General features: G+C 42.3%; 2 protein-coding genes across 3 annotated transcripts in view; both read right to left on the reverse strand.

Annotated features, from left to right (window-relative positions):
* The window catches only part of LOC147454013 (Pyridoxal-5'-phosphate-dependent enzyme family protein), a 153212-nt gene extending 152911 nt beyond the window's left edge, over positions 1-301 (reverse strand). Inside the window, exon 1 of one of the 2 annotated variants that reach the window (XM_086516027.1) lies at positions 157-301. The gene's annotated coding sequence lies outside the window, so the exon portion shown is untranslated. The remainder of the gene's footprint in view (positions 1-156) is intronic. The other variant, XM_086516026.1, reaches the window with a different exon arrangement.
* Positions 302-756: 455 nt separating this feature from the next.
* On the reverse strand, positions 757-1692 carry LOC147454015 (uncharacterized). Its single transcript, XM_086516028.1, has 3 exons — positions 1470-1692; positions 1274-1383; positions 757-1149 (listed from the first exon to the last, which is right to left on the reverse strand). The coding sequence occupies exons 1-3, from the start codon at positions 1599-1601 to the stop codon at positions 948-950; spliced, it is 444 nt and encodes a 147-aa protein (XP_086372154.1). The 5' UTR covers positions 1602-1692; the 3' UTR covers positions 757-947.
* Positions 1693-15610: the final 13918 nt, after the last annotated feature.

The following is a 15610-nucleotide window of genomic DNA, read 5'->3' on the forward strand; positions in this document are numbered from 1 at the left end:
ATCAATACATCATGGTTTTCCATGGAATTTATAATCATAGCATTCTTTATCCACCGATCTAAAATTTTGTAGAGAAAAATACAAGACAATTTTTTATCGTGTTTTTAGCAAGAACCAACACTTCTAGCAAGAACGAGCACTTAAACTATTGCTTACCTTATCTCTAAAGCCAAACAATTCAAGACCACCCGAGAGAGAGAGACACAAAGAGAGATACTATGGAGGTTCGAGGATGTTTGCCCTCTCCCACTCCCTTCCACCGTCTCTCTGTGATGATCGCCTACCTGCAATGCGCGCCCACATCTCTCTCTCTCTCTCTCTCTCTCTCTCTCTCCCCTTACCGTCACCTTCCCTCCTTTTTCCCTTAATGCCACAAGGGAATCCTTGGGATCCCCAAGGATTCGCATTCACACTAAAAAAATCAATTAACAATAAAATGAAAGGGAAGTTTGTGAAATGTGAAAGGACCCCTAGACAAACTACCAACAAAACAAAAGAAGAATTGGATTGTTCACATTAAAAGTAGGACCACTCACACTTATTAAAAAAAATAACAAAATTTTAACGGCGCTAAACGTCTCCTCATCTAAAAGGCTTGTTTTACAAAGCCAAAATGTCCAAAAATTCTCCTCGTCCTAGTTTCAAAGGCCTAGTCTAAAAGGAAAGCCACTTGAGCCTTGCAAGTTTGCAACTTGAACGTCACAACGTAAGGAGGAGAAAACAAGCCAATTAAAGAGTAGCTCTAGAGACCATTGGTACGTGCGAATCAGATGCGACGTCAACGAGCAAAATTCTACAACTTCATCAACTCGTAGGAGCATAGCTTCTTCTAGACAGCAAGAAAAAGCAGGAATTGTGTAACTTGTGGACTGCATAGGTACAAGTGAACAAGAAGAAGAAGCTGTACAGTAATAAGAGCACAAAAAGTTCCCCCCACAGAAGGGCTACTAGCAGAAGGACTCCTCCAAGAAGCTCCGGTTGTCTGCAAGCATCATCATCATATTCCATTCATCCCTCATCAGACCCTCGCAGCTCTCCATCGGCGCAGAGACCGCCATCGCCACTGATTCATCCTGCCCTCTTGCCTTCTGCTCTCTCAGCTGCGCAAAGTGGCGATGTAGTGCGCTCGTTGCCTCACAGCTCATTAATCTGCCAATCAGAATCAAACCACTCATCATCAGATGGCCACTGAAGCAGATGGTGTGGTGGTCGACCAAGCATCTTTCTTACAATTCAAAACCAACTCTAATGGAAAGCATTGATATTATGAGACCTTGCACTCCTCATATGCAAATCGATGTAATTGGGGGACAGCCAATGCGGAGCTGCCTTCTTCTTCTCAGCGATATCTGCGTGCTCTATCAATGTGGGCTCATTCATTACCTGCAAATATCGCAAAGGGAAACCATAATTGAGAGAGAGAGAGAGAGAGAGAGAGAGAGAGAGAGAGAGAGAGAATTCATTAGTACCGTCTCTAGAACCGCTGTGAGGGGTAAAAGGGTGGACCCAACATGCAGCTCGCTCCGCTCCACCGGCCTGAAGAAGCTGGAGTCCATTGGGGAAACAGCAGACGACATCATACATAGTCTTGAGAGAGCCATGAAAGCTCCGTGTAAAGCTCGCAACTGAAGAAGGCGAGAGAGGCAGGAGCAGCTATTGGTGATGGGAATTTATGTGGGCGCTCTCGCTCTCTCGCGCTCTCTCACGGAACTTCTGTGGGCAGTGGGCACTCCTCTCTCAAATCAATCGAATCGAATGAATCTCTCTCTGCCTTGTCAGCAGCAAACCTAATTATCAACGCTGGCTTTTAGTAGGATAGATAAAGTGGGATCCCGCATTTTGCCATTGTCCACTTGTCGCTTCCTCAACTGCAAACGTGATATCGTCTGCCTTCTCATTCTTTGCCACATGTCCCTAAACTCCCTCCCTAAAACATGGCTCCGATACCTCCACGGCCCACCTTTAATCTCACAGCCAAGAAGCGGCCCGATCTTTTACATTTCAATTCTTTACCCTTTAATTAAACGGTGGACATATTATTCATCAGTCTTGGGTGCTCACATAAGCTCACCTCCATGGAAATGATTCTGCAAATGAGGATTCTAGCATGCTAAAACTAGGCCATGGAGAAGGGGAGCAATATGCATAAACATGCCGACCATAAGTGTAGATGGCTAGGATTGGAGGCCGTGGCTATGTGCCACATTGCTTGACATTCTATGATGGCTCAAAAAATACATGAGCTAGGCATGCTATTGCCTTGACGACTTGGTCTATGAGTCAAAATTAAAACCACTCACTCTCAAGTCTGACTTGATGGCCATTGACGTAGAGGCCATAGTTTGATGCGGCAGGTGCAACTCCATTCACATTACCATCGTTTTTTGGTCATTTCTCTAGGCAATTAGTACTCTAGAGCTTGATTTTCATCACATGTGTTGGGAGATTTCTCGTAACCCATGATAAAATCAACAACTCTATCACTTTGCAAAGCAAAGCAAACTATGAAGAACTGACACCTCTATAGTTTCTCATGAAGTGAAGAAACTAGCATAAATTGATGTCGGGGACCTAAGGGTGGCAACATCACACGTGTTCAAATGCATGTAGGTGCTCTTTATTAGGACTCTTTGATAGCACATAACATGTTTGGAATAGGTGGTAGATGATGCATTATTTCATACATATAAGAGTTTAATTATCCGTGTGAGCATATACAGCAACTTGTTGCTCACAGGTTGGCCCTCTTAAATAGAAATAAGATGACGTGCAATTTGGGTATTTCAATTTTTCCTTTGATCAAAATCACTTTTATCTTTTGTAGGTTTTAGGTGATGAGGAGAGCGTAGGATGCTAAGGACTTTCCTATCAAATTTTTAGTAGATTTCATGCTCAAACCTTGCTTATAAAAAAGTAGTACTAAGTGGCATCAAATCTTCTTTAGATGGCACATTTGAAGCTCCTTTGAAGCTTGTTGATTGTGTGGAGATATCAAGCTCAACACATGTACCCCTGTATGTCTTCTCACCTACATTTATCATTGGAACTAGGTTGTGACTACCAGGATCATCACCAATGGTGTACAACGGGACTTTATTAATTATCTATATTAACAAGAGTGATGGCCACTTATCTTGCTAGCTCACTCTCTAGCGCGTTCACATTGACCATTGTACATAGTTGCTATTATGTTCTCTTTCATACTTATGTTTTGTAGATTAACATCATTATGAGTACCGAGCAAGAAGAAGTAGCTTTTAGCCTACATCCATCTTCATTATGTGTTCTTATAAGAGCTCAAGCTCTCTCCTTCTCTATCTCTTTACATGGTATCAGAGACAAGTTGTGGCTAAGCATTGGAAAGAGAGTGGAGTCTTGTTGGGGTCCTTCTTGTTGAAGTTTAAGGGAGAAACCTTTAATAATAAGTAAGTAGTCAAAGGATACATTTGGAATTTAGAATGCAAAAATGGCTAATTAGTTTGAATTCAAAATTTTTCTCCAAAATAAAATAAAAATTCTAGAAAGGAACATGATATCATGCAAGATATCTATGAAAAGTGCTTGGAATATAGATTCTAGGTCTATAATTTTCCCTAAATTTGGAAGGAGATTATTAAGGAAGGCTCGACACTTGTATGGAAGTTATCAAAGACTTATCGCCTACATTTATCACTAGCATGAAGTAGCGGTGTGACGTGAATCTGTTTATCTCTCTCTTTCTTTCTCACATGTCTCTCTGAGGAATTCGAGAATAAAAGAAAAGCCTAAAATTATGCTTCTTATCCTATGGAAAAGTATAACAAAGGACTACCTTCACTTACAACCTCATTTAGATCAAAAGTCAATGTAAAACAAGCTCGTTCTTCTCAAGCAATCCCATCATGATCATAATTAATATAAATTACCTCCCCTTCATAAATGTAGTAGAAAAAAAAAACTTTATATCAACGAGCATAAAACTTGGAGACCTTGTCTCTAATAAGTATCTATTGACGGATACGCCGCGACGGACGTCAGCACAGCGAGAACTCACCTAACAAGATTTGTCAGCTAAGGACGAGGCTCGACCCGTAGGCGCGTGGAAGCAAGTATAGGGTGTCAACCTACACTCGACCGACTATTGACTACTTCCTACAGAGGTCTCTACCCAATGTCTAAGTTACAGCCTTCAAGAGTACACAAGAGGAGATTTCCTACAACACTTTCAAGAGCCAAATACCCATCAAACGTTCTCGAAATGCTACGGAACTTGAGGGAAATCCTATTAACACCAACAGGTCGCTCTCCCTAAGGTCCATGACCCAAAACCCCAAACCTAACCACCCGGTACAGAATCATGTAGGATGTCTGACAGGTTTTTGCAGGTCATTGTTTTTGAAAACTAAAGTACCTAATGTGTAGCTCTACTCATTGCGAACGCGTGGATATGCTGAAATGCAAAAACGGACAACGTATACTCACCGAATCACCAGATATAGCTCGTGGATCGATCTCGCAAAGCCGGGTCGTACACCTGCAATGTAGGTATTGGCGCGTAGCTCTCTTCGAGGGCAACACGCTGCACTTCTCCGCTCTTGATTCCGACCACCAGTGTGTGCGTAGCGTCAAGATAAACTCTCACTCTCTCTCGTACACAGAGTACGCTCAACTCACACAGACAAAACTTATATCAAATGACAAAAGGTTTTTTTTTGGCATTAAGGTCAAAAGTGGTATAAAGACCCTACAATCTCAAAAATCTCAAACCCTAATGTTCCAATTTAACCATTTACTAAGTCTGAATGTCAAAAATGGGATACAATTTGGAAGCTTTTGCAAGCCTCACTATTTACAAAGGTGAGATGACGGTTTCTTCTCAATTAAGGAATGATTACAAAGGAAATTAGTATCCCACCGGGCAATCATCCTCCGTTGAGTGTGTCCAGCCGCTAACACTCCCCCCCTCCTAGATCATGTCATCCCCGACATGACAGTAGAGCTGCTTCTTCAGTGGAGGCTTTCGGGCATCTTCAGAACAGACTCATACCGTGCATGTTGGGCCAGTAATGTAGGGCCGAATATATCTATATCAATGGTGAAGAAACCGATGTAGAAGGCTTCTTCAAAGGCCTGGAGATGGTACGAGGGCAAAAACATTATTCGCTGGTAGAGGGCATGTATCACCTCATGGGAAGGTTGAGCAGACAGTTCATACACACATCTATATATGTCTTGGAAGAAGAATATGCTGTCTGTTGCCTGTCCAGGTTTAAAGATCTCAAAAACTGCCAGAAGGGTTTTACATATCTTCCGGAGCATAATGCAAGAGAGGTCAGGCGAGCCAATGAACAATTTAATGGTGCCCGTTAGGGTTTTCACCATATATTGCTCACTCATTCTCTCACCTGTCTTCAAGCCTGGCAGCTTTGGATAGTTGAGCCACGTAGGGTGGCTTTTCTTCAGCAGCTCTTGTTCTTTCCAGGTCCGCATCCTTGGTAGGGGGCAAAAGCTAAGGTTGTCTCTGATTATTTTAGGCGCCTCTACCAGATGTACTAAATACTGTGGGTATTTAGTTAGCCATGCCTTTCTCCATTTTGGCTGAGAGTCCACAATAAGCTTAACACCTTATGGTTTGGTGATATCTTCTTCGTATAGTGGCACTATCGGCTCCTCTTTAATCCTCTTGTTTATTGTAGCAGCTTCATATTTGAGAAGTGGATATGGGAGAGAGGGTTGTAGCCATTCATGTCGAATGACATTTGCATCTAATTTCTAAATGGTCATAGACTTCAATACCCTCTGCTCCCACTGCATTGCTTCTTTGGCGGTGTCTTTTATGGCCGCTTCTATTGCCTTTTGTAGATTGTCTTCTTCTTCTTGTGTCAGATCTCGGGGCTCTTGGGATGGTCCCACAAGGATGTCCTCTTGCATTGTTGTGTCCACTGGATCTGACACATTGTCTATATCAATTCCTTCCATAGTTGTTGGCCCTGTGCTCAAATGTGGCTCTTCAGTATGCTGTTGGCCTTTTAGCTCATCAATCTGCTTTTGATATGCTTTCTTTTCCTATTCAGCTTGATCCCCCACGGTCACTAAAAGGTCGTTCAATTCAGCATTGGCTTTCTCAGCCTCTTCTAGCTTCTTCTTGGTGTCTTCATTTTCAGCTTGCATCTTCTTGAGATCTTCGTCCATCTTCTTTTCAAGGCTGCTAGCTCATCTTTCATGGCCTTGTTCTCATCCTCCAAAAGGCTTTGCATCACTAGGGAGCCCTCGGCCAGCATCAATCTTTGTCTCTTCTCTAGTGTCAACTCCTTTTGGAGTTCCTTCATCTGTTCTTCATACATATCCTTCTCTGAAGCAGTGCTAGTTGAGGTAGCGGCTCGGAATCTGCCCAGAGATGCCCTTAGCCTTTGGATTGTCTGATCTTTCACTTTCATTTGATCTTTCAGCTCTATTACTTCATCTTGGCTAACCTCATGTTCTAGCTCAGCTTTTTCCTTAGCATTCCTCAAAGTTTCCACTTCTTTGGACTCATGGCAAGCTGGAGTGTCAAGTTGTCCTTTCTTTCTCCACATCCGTCAGTGATTTGCTGATTTTCTTATACTCCTCATCTTCTCTTTGAAGCTTTTGGTCTGCTGCCTGACTCTGACTTTCCAGTTCTTGGCATCTTTTTAGTGCCGTGTCCAGATCAGCTTGCAGCTTGGCTTGCTTCTGTGTGTTCTCTTGGTCCTGCTTTCGCAGCGAGTCCACCTCGGCTTTGATTTGAACTTCATTTGCTTTGAGATTATCACACTCAATCTCAGTGGCCATAGACCTTGCTCTGAGCCCAGTGAGCCTTTGCATCACCTCATCCCAATCATTGGCTTGTGGCTTTAAATCCATTGTATCTGTGGCCATTTCCTTCAACTCCACCAATCGAGGGCTCATCATATATTCTTTGGGCCTAGTGCTAGACAACTGAAAAGCTGCATTAGCTGCCTCTTCTTGAGAGTATCCAGCAGCTAGCAGATCAAGGAATATTCTATAGTTTTTTTCTTCTGGATCTGGCTTCTCATCTTTTGGTTCAATTTCTGCCTTCTGCTCTTTCTCTTTGTTCTCCTCTTCCTTGGAGTCTTGTTGCCCATCAGATTTGTTCAACTCCTCAGTTTGTCGGGGTTGAGGAGGACTAGGAGGAGGTGGTGATGGTGGAGGACTTGACTCTCGGCTTGATGGTTTCTTTTTGAAATCCCGGTCAGCTTTTGTTTTCCTCTTTCTTTCTTCCCCTTCCTGCTCTTCTAGCAACTTTCCTGCCTCACATCATCAACTTCTTCTTCGGTAAAAGGTATGTTTGGGATATTCTCAGCTGTAGCATCTAAGATCTCGAAATTTTTTATATAATCTTCAAAGCGATCCCTTTTAGTCCTTCGAGAAGATCTAGACATAGCCTCAAGTGAAGGCTTCCATAATTCGCTTAGATCCCCTTTTAGCATCCTCTCAGCTCTGAAACTCTCCATTAGTCTTTCCAGCCTTCTTGCTTTTTGTGACTTTGTTTCCTTTACTGGCACCTGTAGAGTTTCTTTCTTCCCCTTCTTGGGCTGTGGCGGCTCTTCTGGCACTGTCTCTAAACGGCACTTCAATCTTGTGGCTACCCTTGGAGCCTTAGGAGGCTCTTCTTCTTTGTCTTCCTTCAGCTTGAGCCAATCATTTTGAGAGGGAGGTAGAGGCCAATTTCCCTTGGCATCCAATGCTTTATAGATGACTTTGGTTATCAACTCACCAAGCACAATATAAGTGGTATTTTTGGTCCCCATTCTCCCTCGGGCGGCTCTTCTGCATCGCCCAAGTGAAAGTGGTGGCAATAGCTCTAGGTGGCATTCTGTATTTCTGTGGCCGCTTGGTACACATGTGAAAGTACTGATTGTATAATTTGGCTCATGATGGCCACCTTCGGGTTTGCAATATCTTCAAATGTATAGTTATTTTTCTTCTCTGAGTAGACCTTAATGTCATCCCGCCTCTTAGTCACACTGTCTCCTTTGTTAGAGAGGTCAAGTGCTGCTGCCACCACCTTCTCTGTGATGACAATCATCTTATTAGGCTTGCCTTGCAGATCTGTAACTTTGGCTATGCCGTCCTCTTTGATTGTGGTGACAAATTCCCTCACTCTTTTAACATCAATCCCTGCTGGCAAGGCTTCAAAGTAATTGTGTAGATCCAGTTTCTCCAAACAGCCCCCCATCTTGCTCCTGACAAATTCATTGAGCTCTTGAGGGATCATGGGTAGCTCCACTGCATTTCCCTCCGGATCTTTAAACACTCCTTGGTAGATTCTCAGATCATTGGTTTCTAGTAGGTCATCTTGAATCCAAGTGCTTGTGGGCTTCAGGGTTCCCTCTGCGATAACAAAAGGCTCCACTTCTTCTAAGTAGTCCTTGATGGTCATTCTTTTCTTCTTTGCTGGTGACTTAGCGGCTGCCATGGATCCTGTTGCACTCAGTAGTCCAAAGTTAGCGTTTTTTACAGATTAGCTGATAAACTGAGTTCTGACTACCCAAATGACTTGAAAATTGAAATAAGAACTCAAAAGGGACTAGGGAAGCCATGCATGTGCCCACAGTAGGTTTTTAGCTGAAAAATAAGCATGTAGACATCCTACGCGTAGTATGTCTACTTCCTCTGATTTTGATGAAACTTGACATGCTTGTGGCCATTGACTTGTGCAACATGGCTATGTACTTGGAATTTGGTTTGGACATCAAAAAGTACAATTTTGAGTAGATTTAGGCTTTTGGCTCACAAAATGGGTAGGATGTCCTATATGGATGACAAACGATATTCAATTGGGTTGAAATTTGATATATAGGCTTCTTATACCATGTAAAAGACTCCCATGATGTCAATTCTTGCACAGAAGGTCAATAAGACTCTGGAGACATCCTACGTGTAGGATGTCCCTTTTCTCAGAATGACTTGATTTTGGTTCTGTGGGTAGCCCTTAGCATGTAGAACATGGCCCTGTTCTTAGATTTTGATTTGGATAAGTATTGGTATTGTTAGGAGCATGTTTAGTGTTTTTAGGCTCAAAAAAGTGCATCTTTGAGGTTTTGGGGGCCAAATGTGATGGGTCTGGCTTGAAATTTGATATATGAGCTTGTGAAGGTGTTATAAAGATATGTGGAACTCAAAAACACCAGCCGGAGGTCAAATAGGGCATTTAGACATCCTACACGTAGTATGTCTATTTCATTATTTTTCATATCTGACTCCACAGTTAGCTTGGAATGTGATCATGAGTATATTGTGCAAGTTGCATGTGATTTGGACTAGTTTTGGTAGGTCTATGACCCTTTATTGCCTCTATGCTCTAACTTTTCGGTTTTTTTAATGCATATGAGGTCAACTCTTGTCCAAATGTGATGAAACTTGATGGCTAGCATGTATAAGCTATGTAGAAGCTATGTATGAGGTGAGATATTGAGTTGGGTGCCCAAACATGGCCCTGAGACATCATACGCGTAGGATGTCTCCTGATGAATTCTTTTGGAGAAGTGCTACTAGTATATGCCCTTAGCCCCCCTGAGTCCCCTTTAAGCCTTATTTCAATAAAAAAAGTCAAAAAGATAGATAGAAATTCCCTGTTTGGCTTTCAGAGCCTCTAAGTCGTTTTCTGACTCTTGGAGTGCTTTTCGGTGATGAAATTTCTTGATGTTAGTCTCCATAGCTTCATGGTTCCTTGGGGAACCTTGCCATATGGTTTTTGTTGGCTTTGGCTCCACCGGAGCTCCTTTGGCGATTTGTCGCTCTGGAAGCGCCCATGGTTGCGTTTGCATGCCGTCGATGACTTGTGGTGGTCTACCACCATAGGACTTGGTTGTTGATGGTCTACGCAAGCCGCTCGTGAAGTTTGGTGGCAAACGGACATCCGGTTTGGCCGTGAGAGATAGTTGACGCTTTGTTTGTCTGATGCCGTTTCTGAAGCTTAGTCCCATTTCGGGTCGCCTTATGGCTATGTGGGCTATATAGCCTTGTAGAGCATGTCGAGATGCTCCTACCCATGAGTTTTGGTAGCATTTGGGTGACTTTCCACTGATTTACCACTTGGTGCCCTCTTGCAGGGCTCTAGAAGTTAGGGTTTTTCCCGTTGGTTTTTTGCCGCCTTTGTGTATTCAAGAGTGGTCTCCTATGCTAGGGTAAATCCCCTATGATGCCTTATTGCTATTGGGTTAGCTGTTAGGTGGCTACCTATACCTGTAGGTCTCTACTACTCGTTCCCCGTGTGAACCCTACACTAGTTTACGCGATAAAACAAAAAGAACAAAAAGGATGGGTGCCAATAAAGCACAACACGATACCCATGAAGAACAACCAGGGAACTGCCAACCATGTTCACTACAAAAATAAAACAACACAGACCACAGTGAATAGATCAAGGTTAGCAACACGCGAAAAACAAGTATGAGTACGGAATGATAGAGGCGACCTGGCATACAAACCACAATACAACAACAGAAGTCAACAGAAGAACACAGTTAAACCAACAACCAAGGGAATAAAAAAGATATGGATCCTGAAGAGAATGCTCAGTAACCACTCAAATGCGACACACATTTGGATCCCCAAACCAAAGCAACAGGAACTCCCTTCAGTACAAGCAAAACCAGCAGCCATACAAACGACATCGGCAAATCAATCTGTGTGGATGCCGATCAACAGAAAAGCCACCAAGAACAAAAAAGAGGCAATAAACCTACAAACACATCGAAAACAAAGCTACAAATGGCAAGCAAAAGAGAAAAAGATTACGGCCACATCAGCCACGACAATTCTCTCCACGGAGACCACAACGGTCATACCTACAGTCACAAAAAACCAAGGCACCTTTGCAAAGAAGACGATCAAGCAAAGAGCTGTAGAGTTACAACTTTTACTAGCAAAGAAAATCCGCCAATCAAATCAACAACAAACAGGAAACCTCAACGTCGAGTGCCAATAAGCATCTTGCTTATTCCCTCCTCTCGCACAACATTAATTTTTTCATGCATTGACTGAGTATGCATCAAATAGGGCCACATTACAAGGCCGCGCATTAGCACAATTTTTAACCCATGCATTGCACATACCCCGAGGCGATACCTTGTCGTCCAGGAGGACTTCGACTAGGGGGGGGGGGGGGGGGGGGGGGGGGGGGAGGCATTCTCAATGCGGATCCAATGAAGGTGAAAAGAGAAAAAAATGGCATGTTTTTCGACTATTTTGAAGGGTTTTTGTTTGATTGTGAAATTTTATGGACTAACCTAAGTACATATGTCCTTATACAGCATGAATCTACAAGTATATGGGACCAAATGCCAAATTAGGCCTCTAGGTGTGTGTATATATGCCATTTTTCGGGCAAAATATTGATAAAACGGAGAAATCCGGCCATAAAAATTGCATGTGAGTGTACATAGTGTTTTGCGGTGATGTTTTTGAGTTATTGTGATTTTTGGGTATTTTCTGCTATTTTCTTTTTAATTTTACTAATTATCGACAAAAAACTTCAAAAATACAAAAAGCATGTGAAATACGATCGTAATGGAAAACAAAAAAATATGGGGATAATCAATGACTATAGGACAACCCATGGTACAATGGGGGTGCAATTATGTGAATGGAGGGGGAGGCGTGTTTTGGCCAGATTTTGATCGAAACGTCAAATTTCTCGAAAACTGGGCAAACGGAGTCCAAATCAGGAACTTTTTGAGCCTAAACCGCATCTCGCAAGAAGTTAGGAGCACATGTCAAATTTCATAGAAAGTGGTCCGGGGATCCCCATTATAAGATTTTTTCTTCACTTAGAGCTCATTTCTACTATTTCCTTCTTGAAAGAGAGCTCTAGCCACCTAGAACGAACCGGACTTCCAGCTGCTTCTACGACGCGCACGACCAACCAACAGGCTCCAGATATGAGAGGTAGGCTCAGCACCTTGAGCTTTTTGTCATCTGGTTCTTCCGGGTTGGCTGAGCAAAGGCTACCACATGTTGTTCTTGTGCATGATGAATTTTGACTGTATCCGAATTCCAATCTATCTGCACATTATACTCTTTCTGCCAAGGTTATCCCAACAACATGGGGTGTAGTGTGCTCGCATCCTCAACCACATAAAACTTGTGGGGGTAAACATATTGATGTATTTGTACATGTAATATTGTCCAGCCCAATGTGCTTAATGAATTTGAGGTACTGCTTTCCAGCACTTGTTGAGTAGGATGTAGTTGATCTTCGAGCTTGAGTTGTTTATATAATTTGTAAGAGATCAGATTTGCTTGAGCTCCGGAATCAAGCAATGCTGTCGTTTCAACTTGATTGCTACCCACTTTGACTGCAATTATTGGTTCCACTGTGTCTTCACCAAAATTCGTTAATCGAATAGCATTTATTCACAACGGTGATCCACTTTGTTGTTGTTGTCGTAGAAGCCTTCTTTTTGCAATGCATTCTTTTGCTTCTGCTTGTGCTTCTTCTCGTACTCTCTGTTTCTCCTTCATCTGTTGTTTTTCTTGATGGATTTGTTGAAGCATATCCTGTGTTACTGGTAAATGATACTTTTTTAACCGACACCCACTAATCCAATTTGGCATTTCTTCTCCTGTGTAGCAAGTTTGACAGCTCCACTTTGTGATAAGTCACTAATCACAAAGGGTCCCATCCCTCGCTTTTTAAGTTTTTTGGCATATTGCTTCAAAGTATAAACAAGTACATAAGCACCTGTTTTGAACTCTTTCGTACGCACATGCTTGTCAAAAAACTCTTTTTGTCTTCTCTTTTTAGCATAGATCGAAGCTACAGCTCTCAATCGAAGTTCATCTAGCTTTTCAAGATTATCTATTCTTGAAGAGAGCTCATGGCCTATCCATTCTAAGCGTTTCGCTACTCGTAGAGTTGGAACTAAAAACTCTATGGGTAATATAGCATTTAGACCAAACACCATGTTGTATGGTGTGGTTCCGATTGATGTTTTGTAAGCTACCCTGTATGCCCATAGTGTTGAGTGTAATTGTTGAGCCCAGTCTGTCCTTGACTCTGATACAATTTTAGTCAAAACTGTGCATAGTGTTTTATTTGTGGCCTCAGCTTGTCCATTTGCCTGTGGATGATATGGAGCAGATTTTCTATATATGACCATGAATTCCTCTAGCAGATATTCAATGACTTCATTAAGAAAATGTGTTCCTCGATCACTGACAATTTCTATTGGTAATCCGTATCGTACAAAGACATTCTCATACAAAAATTGTGTAGTGGTTCTTGCGTCTGCTTTTTGTGTTGCTTTGGCTTCCGCCCATTTTGTGAGATAGTCCGTAGCCACAATGATATATTGGGTATGTGTGCGATATGCAGGGGGTGATATAGGCCCCACAAAATCAATTCCCCATTTTGCAAATGCTCGTGCTCCTATCATTGGCCGTAGTGGTATCTCATCTCTCTTTATCGGCACCTTAGTGCGCTGACATGTGTCACAACGCTTTACAAACTCCTCAGCATCCATGTGCAATGTAGGCCACCATATTCCTACGGTTAAGACAATTTTTGCCGTCTTATCGCTTGAAAAATGGCCTCCACTTATTCCTCCATGTGCGTGTTCTAGAATCAGCAGGTATTCACTTTCACTTGCACAGATTCTAAGTTGATTGTCCTTTCCTCTCTTGTAGAGTTGATTTTCAATTAAATTAAAGTCTCGAGCCTCCAGCTCTATAGCCCTTTTTCGTGCTTTTGTTATGTTTTCAAGAAATGTCCTTGTTGTTAAGAAATCAATGATATATTGACTCCATGCAGGTGCAATGGTTACCTGAAACAATGTCGCGTGATCCACCGTTCATTTGGCACTACATATAGTACAATTGTTAACACTAGAATGGTAACATGACACTTTTATGTCCTTGGACACTTTTGTGTCTTGTTAATGTAGACATGTAGTAGTGTTAGTGTGTATACGCGCTTCACCAGGGGCACTTTTCTCCCACTGGGTTTTTCCCCTTGGACATCTGGTGTGAAAGGACACCTTATCTCTTAGGGTTTCATATAAGCTTTGTAGCTCTGAGTTTGTAGATACATTATTATTCTAATACAGAGAGAGAGACTACAGAGATCTCGTACGCAAGCTCTGTGTCTTCTCCTTCTCCATATTCTTCCTACTCTGAGTTGTTGTCTTCCTTCTGTTTCATGTTTCATCATCTTCAACAATTGGTATCAGAGCAAGGTGATTTCCAGAGCCTCTACTTGCGTTTTCACGTCCGCGCGCGCAATCGCAGTTTTCAGGCAGTTTTCGGAAAATTTGCTCATGGGAGCATCCTCGACGTTCCGGGAATATTCTGATTAGGTGACTTGGGGTTTTACCCCCCTTTCGAAGCCGTTTGAGCCCTCAGAATTTTGTTCTGAGCAGCGTAGCAGAAGTTACTTTTCAGAGGCGTTTAGATCAAGAGGGTGTGCTTTTTGACAGATTTTCTTTAGGTAAACAATTCTTTTGGGAAGCAGCTTGTCTTAGCTTTGTGCTGAGATTTTGTGTAGATTTTTGCTTGGATTGGAGAGAAGATTTGTGAATCTCTTGGAGGTTCTTTTGCTCAATCTACGGAGAAAGAGATTTTTGGTGCGTTTACATCCGAAGACAAATTGGATGGTACCAACTATTCTCTTTGGTCTTTTATGGCCAAACATGTTTTGGTTGGTAAAGGATTGTGGGATTATGTATCTGGAGATGAAGTTCGTCCAGGTAGCATTGCACCTGCCACGCCTGGTCGTGGTGCAGCTGTTGGTGCAGGACCCTCCACAAGTCACTCCAGAGCAAAAGAGATGGGATACTAAAGATGCACAAGCTATGGCTGTGATTGCCTTAAACATAAAGAGGACAATCACACCACATATCAGATCTTGCAGAACTTCCGAGGATGCTTGGAACACTCTGCAAGCTATGTTTGGAGGAAGAAACGCTGCCAGAATAGAGTTTTTGAAGAAACAACTTGACAAAATACAGATGGACGAAGGTGACGATATTGTCGAGCATCTTACAAAAGTCAAGGATCTTAAAGAGCAATTGCTTAGCATTGATGAAGTGATTCTAGAGAAGGACTTGGTTTCCAAAACACTCAATTCACTACCACCATCTTATTTGACTTTTCAGACTTCTTTGACTCTGTCTTTGCGAGCTAATCCTAAGCCTCTTCATTTTGAAGAGTTAGTGGCTTTGCTATTGCATGAGGATCAATCACGTAAGAACAAGTCTTTACAGGTGGATGGTATGGATCATGCTCTTGTTGTACAGAACAAAAACAAGGGTAAAGAGAGTGCTCATCACTCCAAGTCTAGTGCAGGACAATCTTCAGAGAAGTCTAAAGGTGATTCCGACAAGTCCAAGAAGAAAGGTAAATGTCACTACTGCAAGAAACCTGGTCACTACATTAGTGAGTGTAAAAAGCGAATTGCTAAAGAAAAGAAGAAAGAGTCAAGTTTGGTTGTTTCAGCTTCTGGTGATTCTTCTACAGCTAAAGAAGAGTCTGCAAACTTTGTGCAGGATTCTTATGCTTTCGTAGTATGTTCAGATTTTTCTGCTTACAGTGTTGACAAGACACAAATGATTTGGTACTTTGATAGTGGTGCATCCAGGCATATTACTTC

The sequence above is a fragment of the Adiantum capillus-veneris genome, chromosome 7, assembly GCF_014529385.1.
Source record: "Adiantum capillus-veneris isolate H3 chromosome 7, ASM1452938v2, whole genome shotgun sequence".
Lineage (NCBI taxonomy): Eukaryota > Viridiplantae > Streptophyta > Polypodiopsida > Polypodiales > Pteridaceae > Adiantum > Adiantum capillus-veneris.

Bases quoted from the DNA above. Each gene is read 5' to 3' on its own strand.
- LOC147454015 (XM_086516028.1), bottom strand. From the start codon at position 1,601: ATGGCTCTCTCAAGACTATGTATGATGTCGTCTGCTGTTTCCCCAATG. The intron at 1,384-1,469 runs GTACTAATGAAT...CGATATTTGCAG, and splicing joins TCACAGCGGTTCTAGAGACG to GTAATGAATGAGCCCACATT. The intron at 1,150-1,273 runs GTCTCATAATAT...TCTGATTGGCAG, and splicing joins TTGCATATGAGGAGTGCAAG to ATTAATGAGCTGTGAGGCAA.